The following is a 14,854-nucleotide window of genomic DNA, read 5'->3' as shown; positions in this document are numbered from 1 at the left end:
ATTTTTCATTTGCAGCACTTTGCCGTCTTTCAGAGAAATGACCTTATATAAATTAATGTCTTACTTGATAAAAGTTAACTAACTGTTCTGATGTTGCACATTTGCAGAAAGACAATATAATTTATCAGCTATAATAGGAATTTCAGGAAAGTGCTGGACAACATTTTAGTGTAAAATTTACTGAACTGGTTAAGGTTTGGATAGCGATTTAAACAGTTATGAAAAATAGACAATTTATGATCGATAGGCAGTTGTGTAGCTTAGTTTTCACATCTCAAAGTATCTGAAATATGAATTGTGGACCTCAAATTAATCACTTCAAATTACATATGTATATGTTTTCAAATACATACATTTCTGAGTTGGTAGCCAAAAATTTAACTTTTCTCAAAAACTGAAGAAAAAAAAAAAGGAAAATACTTAAACCTCTTAAAGCAGAAAATCATAGTTTTGATTTCTGTCTAGGTCCACTACAGACGTGTCAGACTGACACATCTAACTTACACTACCTATTTCAGTGTCATGAAGCAGACCTTTGAGGACTGCTTAACTGTTTCAAGAAAATTCTCAACATATGTATTTATAAACTTAATAAAGGAACAGAGCTTTAGGGAGCAGATCCATACAGATGAAACTAAATGTTTTAATTCGATTTCTGGGTATACTATTCTCTAGTAAATATTTCATAGCAAATTTCTATCAAAAATTGAAATAATGTAATTATACTGCATGATTTGATATTAAACAGCACAACATAGATCAGATAATCTATATAATGTTCATAGGCCATTCACTGTCCAACATTCTTCAATATATAGGCTATTTATATAGTTTAAATATATTTACACATCTATAAATGTATATAATACATATAAGTACAATATTAACACATACAAATATAAAAATACAATTAATTTTTGAAATCAGATTTTAATCAATCTGTCAAATATTATACATGTTCATGACAGTATTATCATGACATACAGTTCATGACAATTTAAATTATTTTAATGGTTTATACAAACAGATATCTCCCACAGAAGTGGTAAAAATATTGAAAACTTGTTATTTCATTATATTTCTTGCTATCTGTAAATGACATACAGTAAGAGTTCTTTTTCTTGAATGATATACCTGAGAAATCTCTCCAGATCTTCCCTGCTGCACCGAGACCATGAAACATCTCCAAGATTCTGTCCTTTAATCCATTCCCCAGACATGATATGAAGACCATCTGCACAGGATGGGTGGTCATTGTCGTGGTTTATCCCCATGCTGAATTTTGGAGTTATTAAAAATAAACCAAAGCACAATAAAATAACAAGTTGTTTTCAAAATGTTTGTAAGTTAAAACTCTTGCAAGCGGTTATGAAAAATTCACTCTATATTACATGTAACAAATCTCTTCTGATGTTTTTCCAGGATACCTTTCACAGAAGTTCATGGAACTGTGTGTGGAGGACACTTCTATACTGTAAGGTGAAACTGAAGCCTCATTCCTTTGACGGGAAAACTATTTTCTAATGAGCTGTTCAACATACACTTTGGACAACTTTTTGAATGTTCAGACTGCACAACTACTTCAGGTTTAATAAACTATATTTCACTTGTTAAAGGGCAACAAAAATATGGGAAATTTACTTTTTTACATCAGTGAATCGTTCGATACTTTGGCAGTGATTCTATCTTAATTCCAAAAATTCTTTTTGTTAACATTTTATAGAATAGTAAAATGCTTACTACTTTAATGCAGAATCATTTTATCTAAAGAAAAATCACCTAAATGTGTTTTCAATGACTACTGTTAGAAATAACACTGTTGAAGCGATTCAATGGATTTTGATTTTTAAGACAACATCCATATGCATCCCAGTGAGTTCTCACAGCAATTAAAATTTCTACTAAAAATTAGCTTGAAGCTGCTACTTTTAACTGAAATGAAGACTCGTGATTCTCATTCACAACCAGTAAACACAGAAGATGACAGACTTCAATCAAAATGAAGTTTTCAAAATTAGCGAAGTGGATACACACTTGACTGGCATTAAGATAAATAAATGAAATACTCTTGGCTGATTTTGAAGATTTTTAAATGAGCATGGGACTACTGTCCAGAGCACTGGATTCAAAGTGGTGCTGGAATTTTGCAGCCCTCGTCTGCACTGCAGAAAAGCAAAACTTTAGGGTGATTAAAGCTTTATACCTCTTACTGATTCCTTCAGCCAAAGAGCAGTCAAATTGCTTAGAGACTGCAAAGACAGGAGAAGTTTGCTGCTTTTATAGAAAAATCAGAGTACAACATTCCTTCTCTATATTTCATCAGACTGCAGTGCCAAAGGGCAAAAAGGGCCTGCCACCCATCACTGAAAACACCAGTTCACTTTTTTCCCCAATATACTCTAAACCCTCCTCATCATTAGATCAAATTTTATATCATCTTGCAAGACTGCATGACCTTGTGTTTACTAATGAAATGAATTTAAATGCCATGTAGGGCTTTATCTTGCTTATCAGAGTGCGCAGCCTCTTACAGTGATGTGTACACTCCACAATCTGCAGCACTGGAACAACTGTGTCTGCATGAAGTGGGTAATTTTATTGGCCGTATACAGTCTAACCGAGGTAAACAAATCCGTCTGACTCTCATCCCAGCTTCTGTCTTTTCCTGAATGACCTGAATGGGACAAAACAACTACACAAAAGTGCCTTTGCACTCTCCTTACATTCTTTTTACATGCTTCACATACAGAATTTGAGATATCCTTATCTGAAGAGCTATATCCATAAGAACTAAGGAAGAAGACACAAAAAGTCTGATGAGGTTTTACTTTGCTGACTGCACAAGAAATAGATTTTGCTTACACTGCTTCAAGTTAAATACTTCCTTACTGCAAACGTGCTCAGTTATCAGTATCATATATAAACTATGATTTGAAACTTATAACATAGAAGTACATATAATTTTGTTGATACAGTTTATTACAGAACTACAGAATTGATGTCTCCATTTACGCTAAGTGGAAATTAACACATGCATATATTATTTAAAATATTTTTTAAAATTAAAAAAAAAAAAAACATAATTTCAAATTACTATTCTTTCCCATCCACACTGAAGAGCAATTCTTGAAGTCAGACTTTGTTATAAACTAGTCCTTAAAATCACCCAGAAAAATGTATGCTGAGCTTAACCAAGACCTTTCCTGTTTCAAAAAACAGTTTCACCAGCCAATATCACATACAAACATCAGCATAACCCTTTTTTCCAATATACCATGAAAGAAGCGTTCTGTATAGTCAATGAGTGCATGAATTCTGAGGACAAAACTATCTTTGAAGCGGTAATAACTGCTGTACTTATAACAACTGTGTATATTAGCAACATTAAACGCTAACAAAAAAATCTAATTCCAACCATCTTCCAATACTTCAGATGTTATTCTTTCATAGCATTTCTAATCTGCTTTGGCATTCAAATGTAGTTCAAAGTATCCGCACTAATCCAATAAAGTTCATTCTTCAATATGCTTCCACCTCCAAATTAAGTATACATAACAAAATACGCAGCAAATAGTGAAGATCAGTATCAAAGCCTTTGACTATCAGAATGAACAGCTACTTCAAAAAGGAAGTACAGGTCATTATGCTAACATGAAGTAATTAAATTGCAAGGCAATATACAAGAAGCATGCTAAAGTAGTAACAGAACCTGCTCTTAAAAATTCTTAGAAATCTCTTCCTCAATGCGTACTGTTGATCTCTGCTATAGCATGGTAATGACTGCGTACTTTTATCTGACCTAGAATCAACTCCAAGACCATGTAAAAGTAGATATGGAGTAGTATTGACTCCTGATTTCTTTTACCGCATCACATAATGTGTGTGGTGAAAGAGAGAAGGTGAACAGTCATTGCTACCTTCTCCAGCAAGAGAGCATGTTAAGTAAGCATGTTTATCAGCTTCGCCATTAACAATCAATGGTATAACAATATTCAATGCTCACACTTGCGGTCATGGTATTTTCTAGCCTTCCTTGGTGCACTGTCTACAGGAAAGAGACAACTACGTGCTTTCACTAAAACAAAGGCACCGTTTTTGTCTGTGCAAGGTGCTGTTCTGTGCTTCTGTGCTCTAGCATAACAAATTCTATTCCATTCTAGTATGGGGCACATTGCCGTTTCTGTCCATAAGCTCCTCTCAGCTACAGCTGTGACCATTCAACCTCATGCAAGAGTAAAACACCACCATATGCATGTGGGAGGAAGATAGTGAGTTTGGAGTAAGAGGAAAACTTTGTAACTGCCTGAAAAAACATAATTAACAAAGACAACAGTGCTGTACTTCAAAGTAGTAATGATACCTGTATAGAGGTATTCTTTTTTAAGAACAGAAGTGTTATTTTTTTCAATGATACATAAAAATACTCCACCCATTCTGGTTAAAGACTATATACGGCAGATAAAATATGAAAGTAGGAAATATCCTACGGAATGCAGACCCAAACTCAAATATTAGCAATATTTCAACTCACACTATGAAATTAAACTGTATTTTAATAATCTCAGTTTAAAAGTATTTTGACAAAGAGCTTTGGTCAAATAAACCCCACTAACATTATACATGGTTGTCAAGTCAACTGAAAAAATATTTTTATCTAATAAAACTTCTAAAACTTGTTTAAAAAAACACTGCCAGATTTTTTTTTTGTGATATCATGCAGAAAGTCGGAACAATCTCTACTAAATTTTGAAGATGATCGCTATTGATGTTTAATGTGCAGTAGGAACAGCACAAAGGAAACCCTTAATTTCTCTGTGCTTAAAAGTCAGAACTAATAATTCAGGCCACTGAAAGTAGGAGACAAATATTAGTTCAATTTTTTCAGTTAAAAAATAATTCTTTTACAATTCACTACTGCTGCAATTATATGCATACAGCTGGATTCAAGATAGATGACAGCATCTCTCCTGCCATCAAGGGAATAGGTTATAGGCTTGCAGGCACAAAATGCTTTCCAGTGTCAACCCACACACCAGAAAAATACCAAGTACCACACTTTGATTTGATTTGATTTAATTATAGTTTAGTATTAAGAAATAAAAGCTCTTTTAAGGCTCAACAAAGGATCCTCAGTCATTATACTATATTTAAATTAGTTGAACAAGGCTATGCATACATCTTTTGGAAAGAATTAGGTCTGCATTTTGTATTTTTTCTCACTATAGGATGCCAAAAGTCTCCTACATGTGCTACATTCATGCCACCATTTGCTCAGTGACCCAACCCTCCTTCAGGTGAAAAGCTTTTTATTATTTAGTCATTATTTTCATTGTGCTTTGCAAATGGCAAGTGATGACCTGGTTATCACCATCTTATTCCACTCAAAAGCATGTTAGTGGAGCTGTACAAGAATGATGCTATTAAACTAGAAACAGGCAATGCAGCCACAAAGACTAAGTAGTATCAAAAACTTTACATAGGAGCAAGTAATCAGGTGAATTCAGATGGATGTGGAGAATTACTTTAGGTCTATCTGTGAATAAAAGAAAGTAGCTAAAATTAAAAAGATTAAAGATAATTACTACCATTCAGACAGTCACTAACAATGAAACAGGTTAGGAAGTAAGAGATGGATTAGGAAAAGCACAAGATCAAGTACCCAAGGAACCAGAGGTAGGTTATTGAATATTCAGTATAGTAGATTCACAAATCCTAACAGGTAAGAGTTCAGCCCATGAGATAAGCAGCAGAGGAGTGATGAGTGTAAACTGCAGATTCAGGGTAATGGTACTAGTTTAAACTCAAGCCAGAATGAAAATTATTGAAAAAGTGTTCCCTTTGTGAAGGAGACAGTAAACCTCTGAATGCTGCTGCCAGTTCATGCCTATGATGTGTGATGGGATCAGGCTATCTGATCCCATCTGCCATCTGATTTCTTCCAGAATTTGTTTTTTCATAAATGATTGCTATATAGCATTTGTAAATTTGCTGCAATTATTATCCTATAGATTTTCTTCAGTTCTAGCAAATCAATCACAAACCTATAATGGATTGTATTAATTTAAAAAATAAAAAAAAAGAGGTAATTAAAAATCATTATTAATTACAAAGTGTTATCCTCCCTATTATTTCCGCTGTTTTCTTTTTGTCATAATTACACATAATATTATGTTAGAATGATCAAAACTTCTTAAAGTATGGATTTGGAAATGTCAAGGTTTAGATCTGTATATGGCATTTAATAGTACAAAGATTGTCCCAAGAATTTGTGTAATATAAAATCTTGCATATCACAGTATCACAAAGATGTATTTGATAAGTGAAAATAACACCACTCATTGACTATTACTGACGGGAAAATGGAACCTGCACTACTTTGTTAGTGCTTATATTGCAGTTCTTAAACAAAAAAACTTTTATCATACTGCTGTCTTTACATGGAATATTATGTAAGCAAATGGACCAGTAGCAGGTTTCTATCAGCCATTTTACAGAATTAATGCAAAAATATGTATTAAGATATGTTGTTTTGTTTTGTTATGTTTAGCCTGGTTAGCGAAATAAACCTGTATGTTTTTTTATAAGTAAGTGTTTTAAAATACATGAGGGCTTCACAGATCATTGCATAAATGTGATAAGACACATTGTTACTGCTTGTAAATGAATTATTTAGTCTCAAGTGAATTGCAAGACAAGTAACTCAGCTGCAGAAAAACTACAATAGTCAAAGGTAGAAGATTATTTCTTTTGGAAAAACACTGTCTTCTAAGGAAAAGTCTACTGGAAGGAAACCTCAATCTTGTTAATAGTTTGATGAGAAGAAAAAAATTGATGTTTATGCAATGAATATTTCTGTTTTGTGAATCATTGATCATGCTCTAGGATGTTGTCTATCTTAAAACAATTAGGTAAAAAATACAAAATGTTTATTAATATACAGACATTAACATATACTGCATACTGCTGTCCAGCAGAGTTTGTACCTTTTGCTAAACAGCTGTTTCTCTATTCTTCTCTACTACTCCAACACTTCTACTATCATGCTTCAAGAAATTGGATCTAGACACAGCACCTTGCTATGGTTTTTTCATTTAAGTATATAAATAATTTAAAGTTTTGATGTGACAGATGTATTTAGCATCATAACATGAAGACAGATACTACTTCTCACTGAATTTTTTTTTTTTTTACAGACAGTATGTAATACAGGAAAAGTATTCACTTCTGGTAAATACGATACCCATGCCACATCCCGCAAACGGCAGTACTTCAAGATAAACAGTTATGTCTGCAGTTTATATCTTTAATCTTATGCCAAGGAAAAACATTGACGTATGACATTTCTCCAAATTGAAGAAAATACGTAATCAGGAAAAAAGACTTTAGGCTATCATGTACTCAATGAATAGACAAAAAAAAAAAAAAAAGGTTTCCTTGTTAACAAAAACCATAAAACATTGACATTATGATGAACTCTTGCCAACTTTTTCACAGCTATTTTAAATGTATCAGACTATCAATTAAGCCTATGCATCCTGTACGCTGTTCAGTCACTAGCGGTTCAGTTTACAAATGCTATTCTAAGGAGAGTTAACTATAAATCCATGCTGGCATATTATAGTCTGGGAGAAACGGGAGCCTGATATCTTGCTAGAGAGAAAGTTGATTAATCTAAATTTAACTTACTAAGAATGCTGATGTAGGCTTACTTCACCTTTTCAGTGATTCATTTCTTCCTATGCTGTTTCTTTTGCTGTCTAGCCAAAAGGCTAGTGCAGCTCGATTTCTGTTAGGTATTGTTGTCATGTGCTTGCAAAAAGTAAGAAGATCTTTACTGAGCCTCTGTTCTTAGAATTGGACTAAGCAAAACTATTTTTTTCATGGTTTTGAATCACCTATAGATTTTGAGAGTTTGAGTAAATGGAAATGCAAGGAATGTGATAAACTGCATCATTTTCTGTCATTTCTAATTGCAAGGGTATTTTGTTGGACGATTTCCAAGCCACTGGCAAGTTTGATAAGATATATTCATCTGCCAAATAAGATCCTATCCTGATTTAAATCAGCATAACATAAGAATGTTACCACAGATATTAAAATACCAAAAATAATATAAAAATATGTCCATTTTTCTGCAGCTATACACTAACTGCAGAGAAGCATAGCCATTTCTCTCTAAACCTGTCAATAACACAAATACATGTATGGGAAAGACAATTTCTTGTAATTTGTTTTGCATGTTTGCATTTTGCCTTAAAAATAATTCTAAAGCTTAATTTTGCAAACTGCAGCTGTGCTTTTCAAAGTTAGATTCCCATGTCTCCACTTCAGTTGACAGTCAACAATAATTTTATTTGGAACAAAAAACTCAATAATGATGAAAATCAGTCAAAAGTTAAAGCTCAACATCTTTGACAGTCAGGCTGATTCTGAATGCAGCAAGGGTTGTAGAGCCTGGCCTTAGCAGCAGTCTTGGAAGAACTGCTGGGGAGCAACAGTGACCTTCCCTGTCCAACTTGTTACGGATACCGTTTCGCATACAGCAGCCCTGTATGCGAAATGTCAAAGATAGATCTGATTTGTCTGCTGCAAGACAAAAACTTCTTTATAAGGTCAGTATCCCACGTTCTCAAATTTGCTAGTGCAGAACCACCACATCATCCATAACTTTGCAAGAATTTTATACCTGTTTTCCATTTTCTGCATCTAGGATTTTGTACGTCACCATTTCTCAGGAAGCATAAGGTATTATACTTCTTCTTGATCAAGATGCCTCCTTTTTTCAAATCCAGTAATTGCACCTTCAAGCTTTATTCTCTAAACACATTTTTATTGTGCAGCATAAAGCAGTACTTATATTTCTCTAAAATATCTGATATTGTCATACCTGACCCAATCAGTTTTCAAATTTACTCCACCAGTGAACTTATCTGCAGATCATATACAATTACTGTTTCTTTCCCCTTATCCTTGGTTTACTGTAATAGGAACAAGTGCACAGAAATGTGTCTTCCTCTAGCCATTCCCCTCTTTCAATATTAGCAAACACTACTACAGTTAAAAAAAAAAAAAAAAAAAGCAGAGCATATGGCTACAAAACACAAACAAATAACAAACAGATTTTTCTTTTGAAGTATCTCCTTTATCATAACTATCACTCAAACATGCTGGGTCATATTAACCTGGAGTTGCTTTCTGCAGTTAGAAAAACTCAAAAAGAGAAAAACCAGAAAACATCAATTTCATGCAGCATCTAACAAGTTACATAATTGCTCTGAATTTGCTTATTTTGCATCCAGAACAAATTTTAAATACAAATATTTGAAGTTCCAATTTTTTCCTGTAATCCACTCATGTTTCAACATTAGATGGTATAACATCCATTCTCAGACAGCTCTGACCAAATTTAAACCAAATCACTTTTAATTCAAAGTGTTTGTTCTAAGATACCTAACTTCAATGTACAGAGGTTCAAAAGATTTAACAAAACATCCCTCTCTGTCACCACTTTGAAGCTGCCATTCTAAAAATTTATACACAGATATCTGGAACAGACACTACAGGTAAAAATGACAGATTAATACACACCTCTCTTTTCTTTTATTTTATTTTAAAATAAGACCTCTCCTATTTATATTTCTTTAACAAGTACTGCAGATAAGAATCAAATAAACTTTTACTAATAAATTTGATTACTGCAACTTGAGAAATTTTCCATTTTGCTTCAAAGTATTCCTCTTGGCATGAGTGAAAACACTCAATCCAATTGAAAAGGAAAGTTACCTTCACCTGCACTTTGTCATTCTTTTCTATGAAGGGGAGGAAGAAACAATATTAATGTTACGATGACCAGTGACCATTATACAGTTTACAGGCATCTATCCTGAGAAAGCCAAATTAAATGAAGGCTCTTCCAACTCGTGATCTCATTAAAATGTTTGTTGGCAACAATAGTCAGAGCTGGATCTGATACACAACACCACAGTCCCAAAAGAAAAAACATCTCGGGGCACCTGCTTTTCCTCTAGATGATGTCAGTCCTCCCAGCTAACCTGGTTATTGTGTAGCTATAAAGACATCTGTATTACTCCAAGTTGTAAACATTTTCTTAATTTACATACTATGTATCAACAGATGTAACTATTAACAAAAACACTGTTTTCCAAATTTTTCATCAAATTTAAAAAGCATTTCTGAAAGAAGAAGGGAAAACTAAAATACACAATCAAATTAATCAAATCATAGTAATATTACATGCAAACAAATACTAGGGTTTATTATCCATGTACTTACTTGTGACCCATTTCATGGGCAATAGTAAAAGCAAGATTCAAGCCATTGTCCTCAGCAATTATACATTTTCGTTTTTCACTGCACATTCCACTCAGATATGCTATACCTAGGAAACACAACCATGACAATAAATCATTTTTTGTTATTACTATCTGTATGAATTATGGTATTATTGACCCCAAACTGATATGAAACCTTATTCTCATAAAAGCCATCCAAATATATAAGCAGACATCTGACAAAGGTTTACTTACTTGTAAGGCAGAACAACTGATTTTAGCACAGAATTAGATAAAAGATAGCAAACAAATCACAACCAGCAAACAAATCACAACAATCTGATTATATAGACTTAATGTGCAGAAATTGTATTCTTTAAAAGCATTGCTAAGTACCTTAATGAGATGTGATAGAACATACATATGAATATCGATACTACTGTAAATGAAAATAGATGTCTACAGCAGTAGGACACAAATCTGAATAGGTATTTCCTCTGATAGACTTGGAAGAACAAAATACAAAGCAGAGAGCCATACCCCACATTATCATTGTTAAGTATTGATATAATGTTCAGCGTGTTAATGATTTAAAAAATGTGTAAGAGAGTCAGAGAAGAGTTCACAGGAGACTGCAGCCTGACAAACACATTCATTGTAGAGGTTATAATGCCTCTACTATATGATACCTAAGTTTTCCAAAACATAGCTGTGAATGGTAGGCTTCTGAGTTCAAGTTCAGCTTCTAAAAAGTAAAATGTCTGTAATTGTAAAAGCTTGAGGAAGACGCAGCTTAATTTGGGTAATAGTGACTTTTTTCAGACCACAAATTCATTTAGGGGGGACCTATTGTCACTTTGAAATTTCAGAGTAAGCAATCAAAACACTGTTTCAAGTGTTTGGCCTTCTTCCCAGGAACATCCTTTCAATGGAATGGTGCCCTCTGGATCAAAATGTTTGCTGGATGTTTGCATGTAAAGGTCAAGTTTGAAATGTTTGACAGTGTTTGAAATTTAGTCATTATAAGATAACATAACAAGATAAAAGTCATTCTTCTTAGAATCCAAGTATTTGTCAGCCTGTGAGCACAATGCCTCATCCACAATACAAAATTCAAGTAGTAAGCCCATTGCTAGTCTGGCAATGTTGCTCTCAACAGAGCTGGCTGAAAGTTCTTTGACTTAGAACTCGTGACAAAAAGTGTTGCTTAGGACTGAACAAAAAAATCACAGATTATATGTGAATAAGGCAGAATATTCCAACTTTTACTATTTCTTTCCAAAGAAGGGAGAAAAAATGAAGCAGGAGCAAAAATAATTTGTGTTACAAAAAAAGGCAAAACACATTGAAAGCAAAAAATGTGAAGCCCTTCAAATGACACCTCATGCTAAATATAGGTATCATTTATATTAACTCCACTGAAAATAAGAGAAATAAGAAATGCTCTGAAATGCAATGTTTTGTTTTTAATGCTACACTCCAGTGGCTGAAATAAAAAGCAAAATATTTCAAAAACTATTTTGTGCCATGTAGTTCCAGACTTTCAGACATTTTCTCTCCAGTTTTGATGGCCAAACTGGAAGAGAGAGAGCTGCTGTTAACGCTGTAGCTCTAAGTTGTAGAGCTGGTACAGATACCAGAAGAAGACATCAGGGCCCTGGCTTCAGCTGACACAATTAATTTACAAACTGCTAAAACAAAATTGAAAACTTACTCTCAGTATAGACAAAATCCAGTGCTGCATTTTGAAGTCTTGTCGGCATTCCTATTACTATAATGCAAAATGTTCAGAAATACCTTCCTTATTGTGCTGGGTTTTGCTGGGACAGAGTTAATTTTCTTCACAGTAGTTAGTATGGAGCTATGTTTTGGATTTGTGCTGGAAGGCGTGTTGATGACAGAGAGATGTGTTAGTAGCTGCTGAGCAGTGCTTACAGAGAGTCAAGGCTTTTTCTGCTTCTCACATCACATCACCAGTGAGTTGGCTGGGGCTGAACAAGGAGTTGGGAGAGGATGCGGCCAGGATAGCTGACACCAGCTGACCAGAGGGATATTCCATACAATATGGCATCATGCTCGGCATTAAAACTAAGGGGGAGGCCACGGCTCAGGGAGTGGTTGGGCATCGATCAGTTGGTGGTGAGCAACTGTTTTTACTTGCATCACTTGTCTTTCTTAGTTTGTTTTTTTTGGTTTCTTTTTTCCCTCTTTGTTATTTTCCTTTTCATTAGAGTTTTTTTTTAATGATCATAATAATATTTCAATTAGTTTTTATCTCCACGCATGAATTTTCTCACTTTTACCCCTCCAATTCTCTCTCTCATTCTGCTGAGTGAAGAAGGAGTGAGCAGCTGTGTGGTGCTTAAGTCACCAGCTGGGGTTAAACCAGGCCACCTACTGATGATGGGTACCCTCAGTTGCCTAAAACATACTTGCTGGGATCTACAGAAAGAGAAATCCCCAACCTCCCTTTGACTGTTAATGAGTACTAACAGAAAACTGTCTGATGTTCTCTAGTTTTCTGTAGGGAAAAGAAGTCCCCTAACCTTCTTTTGGCCTTTAAAATGGCAGGTTCAAGTACATTAGCAATGTCTTTCTATACAACAACATGTGTATTATTAGTTGCTATCCACTATCTGCCTGCCCCTAGTTTGATCCCAAAGAACTATGCACATAGCAAGTTTCATACCTACTCTGTAGAAGCAGCAGCCAGCAGTAGTAGGCATTTTAAACAATACTCAGTATCTGTATCACCACTAATGCTTTCACATTTTGCATTCCCTGAAGGGAATTGATTATGTTTGACCTACTTAAGTGTTACATATGAAACAGAAGACCTGCATTTCATTTAATCAGATTTCTGATTCTAAAAATGTCCAAAAGTATCCAATGCAACTAATGTTTTATGACTTTTACCCTATTACACAAAGTAAACCTCATATGTGAAAGCCACATCCAACAGCAGCTACTGGATGTAAATCAGCCAACTACTAGCCATGAACCAGTTTCATATCTTGTCATTGGTTATTAATTTCACGTGTAGAGAAAAAGAAAGTGACTTCAGTAAGCAGCTGCTCTTGCTTAGTTGTCTCTGCATTACGTAAGAGGAGGAATTTCTTTTTTAAATACATGCATATTCACTGCAGCTTCCTGTAGCTTATTAACACAGATGGAACAGCTCGAAGGTTAAATTCACAAGGGAAACAAAAACCAACCCAGAACAACAAAAACCAAAGCAATGAACAATTGCTTCCTTGTTATGATTAAGGTATTCCTAGTGAACCCCATGGTCTCAACACAGAACTTCAAATTAAAACACTTAGTGTGTGAAAAGTGTTGTCTAGAAAGCAGTAACAGCATTTCACTGACAATTCAAGAAAGGACCCTGCTATTTATCTATAAAGAAAGCTGTGTTTTATTACAAAAAAACCACTGGATGAATACATGTCAAATATAAAATATACAAATTATTTCGTTCTGTAGATGCCAATTTCTCAAGTTAATTCAGAAGAAAATCCACGCAATATCAATTAAGAGAGTAAAGCTTTACCACTGAGCCCTAGAAGAACAAGATAAGGAACTACATCTTCTTATCAAAGATGTATATATTCAAAAGAAATACATGTTACTTCAGAAAAGAAGAACTTTTGCAAAGTCACAGTAATAGTTCATTACTATTACCATTATTGCTATTCACAGAGATAAGTATTTCATTCTATTTAATGTGATTAATTTTCTTTAAACCTTTCTGGTACCTTAACAAACATCCTCAACAAATCATCAAACTATTCATTGTTTCAAATTAGGCACACGTTTTTTCTGTTGAAAAGCTGTGCTTCAGCTCACAGAGATATACAAAACCAAGTTACCATCTAAGGTATCCAAACAAATTTGTTAGCTTTGTTACTCATTCATGGCCTGCTGCCCATAACATAAATCCAGTACCCATATTAAAAGGCTACTGTCAGCATTGCCTGCAGGAATGAAAAAAACACAGTAAGAAAAAAAAAAAAAACCAAACCAACAAAATCACATTAAGAAATATGCAGTCAGATATACAATCATTGCTCTTTCTTACAATGACCATAAAACATGTAAGTATGATTCAAATACAGAATCATAGAATGGCTTGCGTTGGAAGGGACCTTAGAGATCATCTAGTTCTAAACCCCCTGCCATGGACTGGGCCATCTTCCACTAGACCAGGTTGCTCAAACTCCTGTCCAACCTGGTCTTGAACACTGCCAGGGATGAGGCAGCCACAATGTCTCTGGGCAACCTGCTCCAGTGTCTCCCCACCCTCACAGTGGAGAATTTTTTCCCAATATCTAGTCTAAATCTCCCCTCTCTCAGTTTAAAGGCATTCCCCCTTATTTTTTCATTACATGTCCTTGCAAAAAGTCCATCTCCATACTTCTTGTAGGCCCCCTTTAGGAACTGGAAGACTGCTGAAAGATCTCCCCGGAGCCTTCTCTTCTCCAGGCTGAACAGCCCCAGTTCTTTCTCTCGATCTACCTTCATAGGAGAGGTGCTCCTGCCCTCTGATCATCTTTGTATATGAT

General features: G+C 34.5%; 1 protein-coding gene across 1 annotated transcript in view; it reads right to left on the bottom strand.

The window, feature by feature from the left end:
* The window catches only part of ADAMTS19 (ADAM metallopeptidase with thrombospondin type 1 motif 19), a 147,811-nt gene that overhangs the window by 59,964 nt on the left and 72,993 nt on the right, over positions 1-14,854 (bottom strand). Inside the window, exons 8-9 of the mRNA XM_030470481.1 lie at positions 10,294-10,399; positions 1,135-1,275 (exon numbers count right to left, since the gene is read on the bottom strand). Of these exons, the coding sequence (XP_030326341.1) occupies positions 1,135-1,275; positions 10,294-10,399 (247 nt within the window). The remainder of the gene's footprint in view (positions 1-1,134; positions 1,276-10,293; positions 10,400-14,854) is intronic.

Source organism: Strigops habroptila, chromosome Z (assembly GCF_004027225.2).
Source record: "Strigops habroptila isolate Jane chromosome Z, bStrHab1.2.pri, whole genome shotgun sequence".
Taxonomy (NCBI): Eukaryota; Metazoa; Chordata; class Aves; order Psittaciformes; family Psittacidae; genus Strigops; species Strigops habroptila.
Note: the sequence above shows the minus strand (reverse complement) of the source record. Positions and strands in the feature narration are given on the sequence as shown.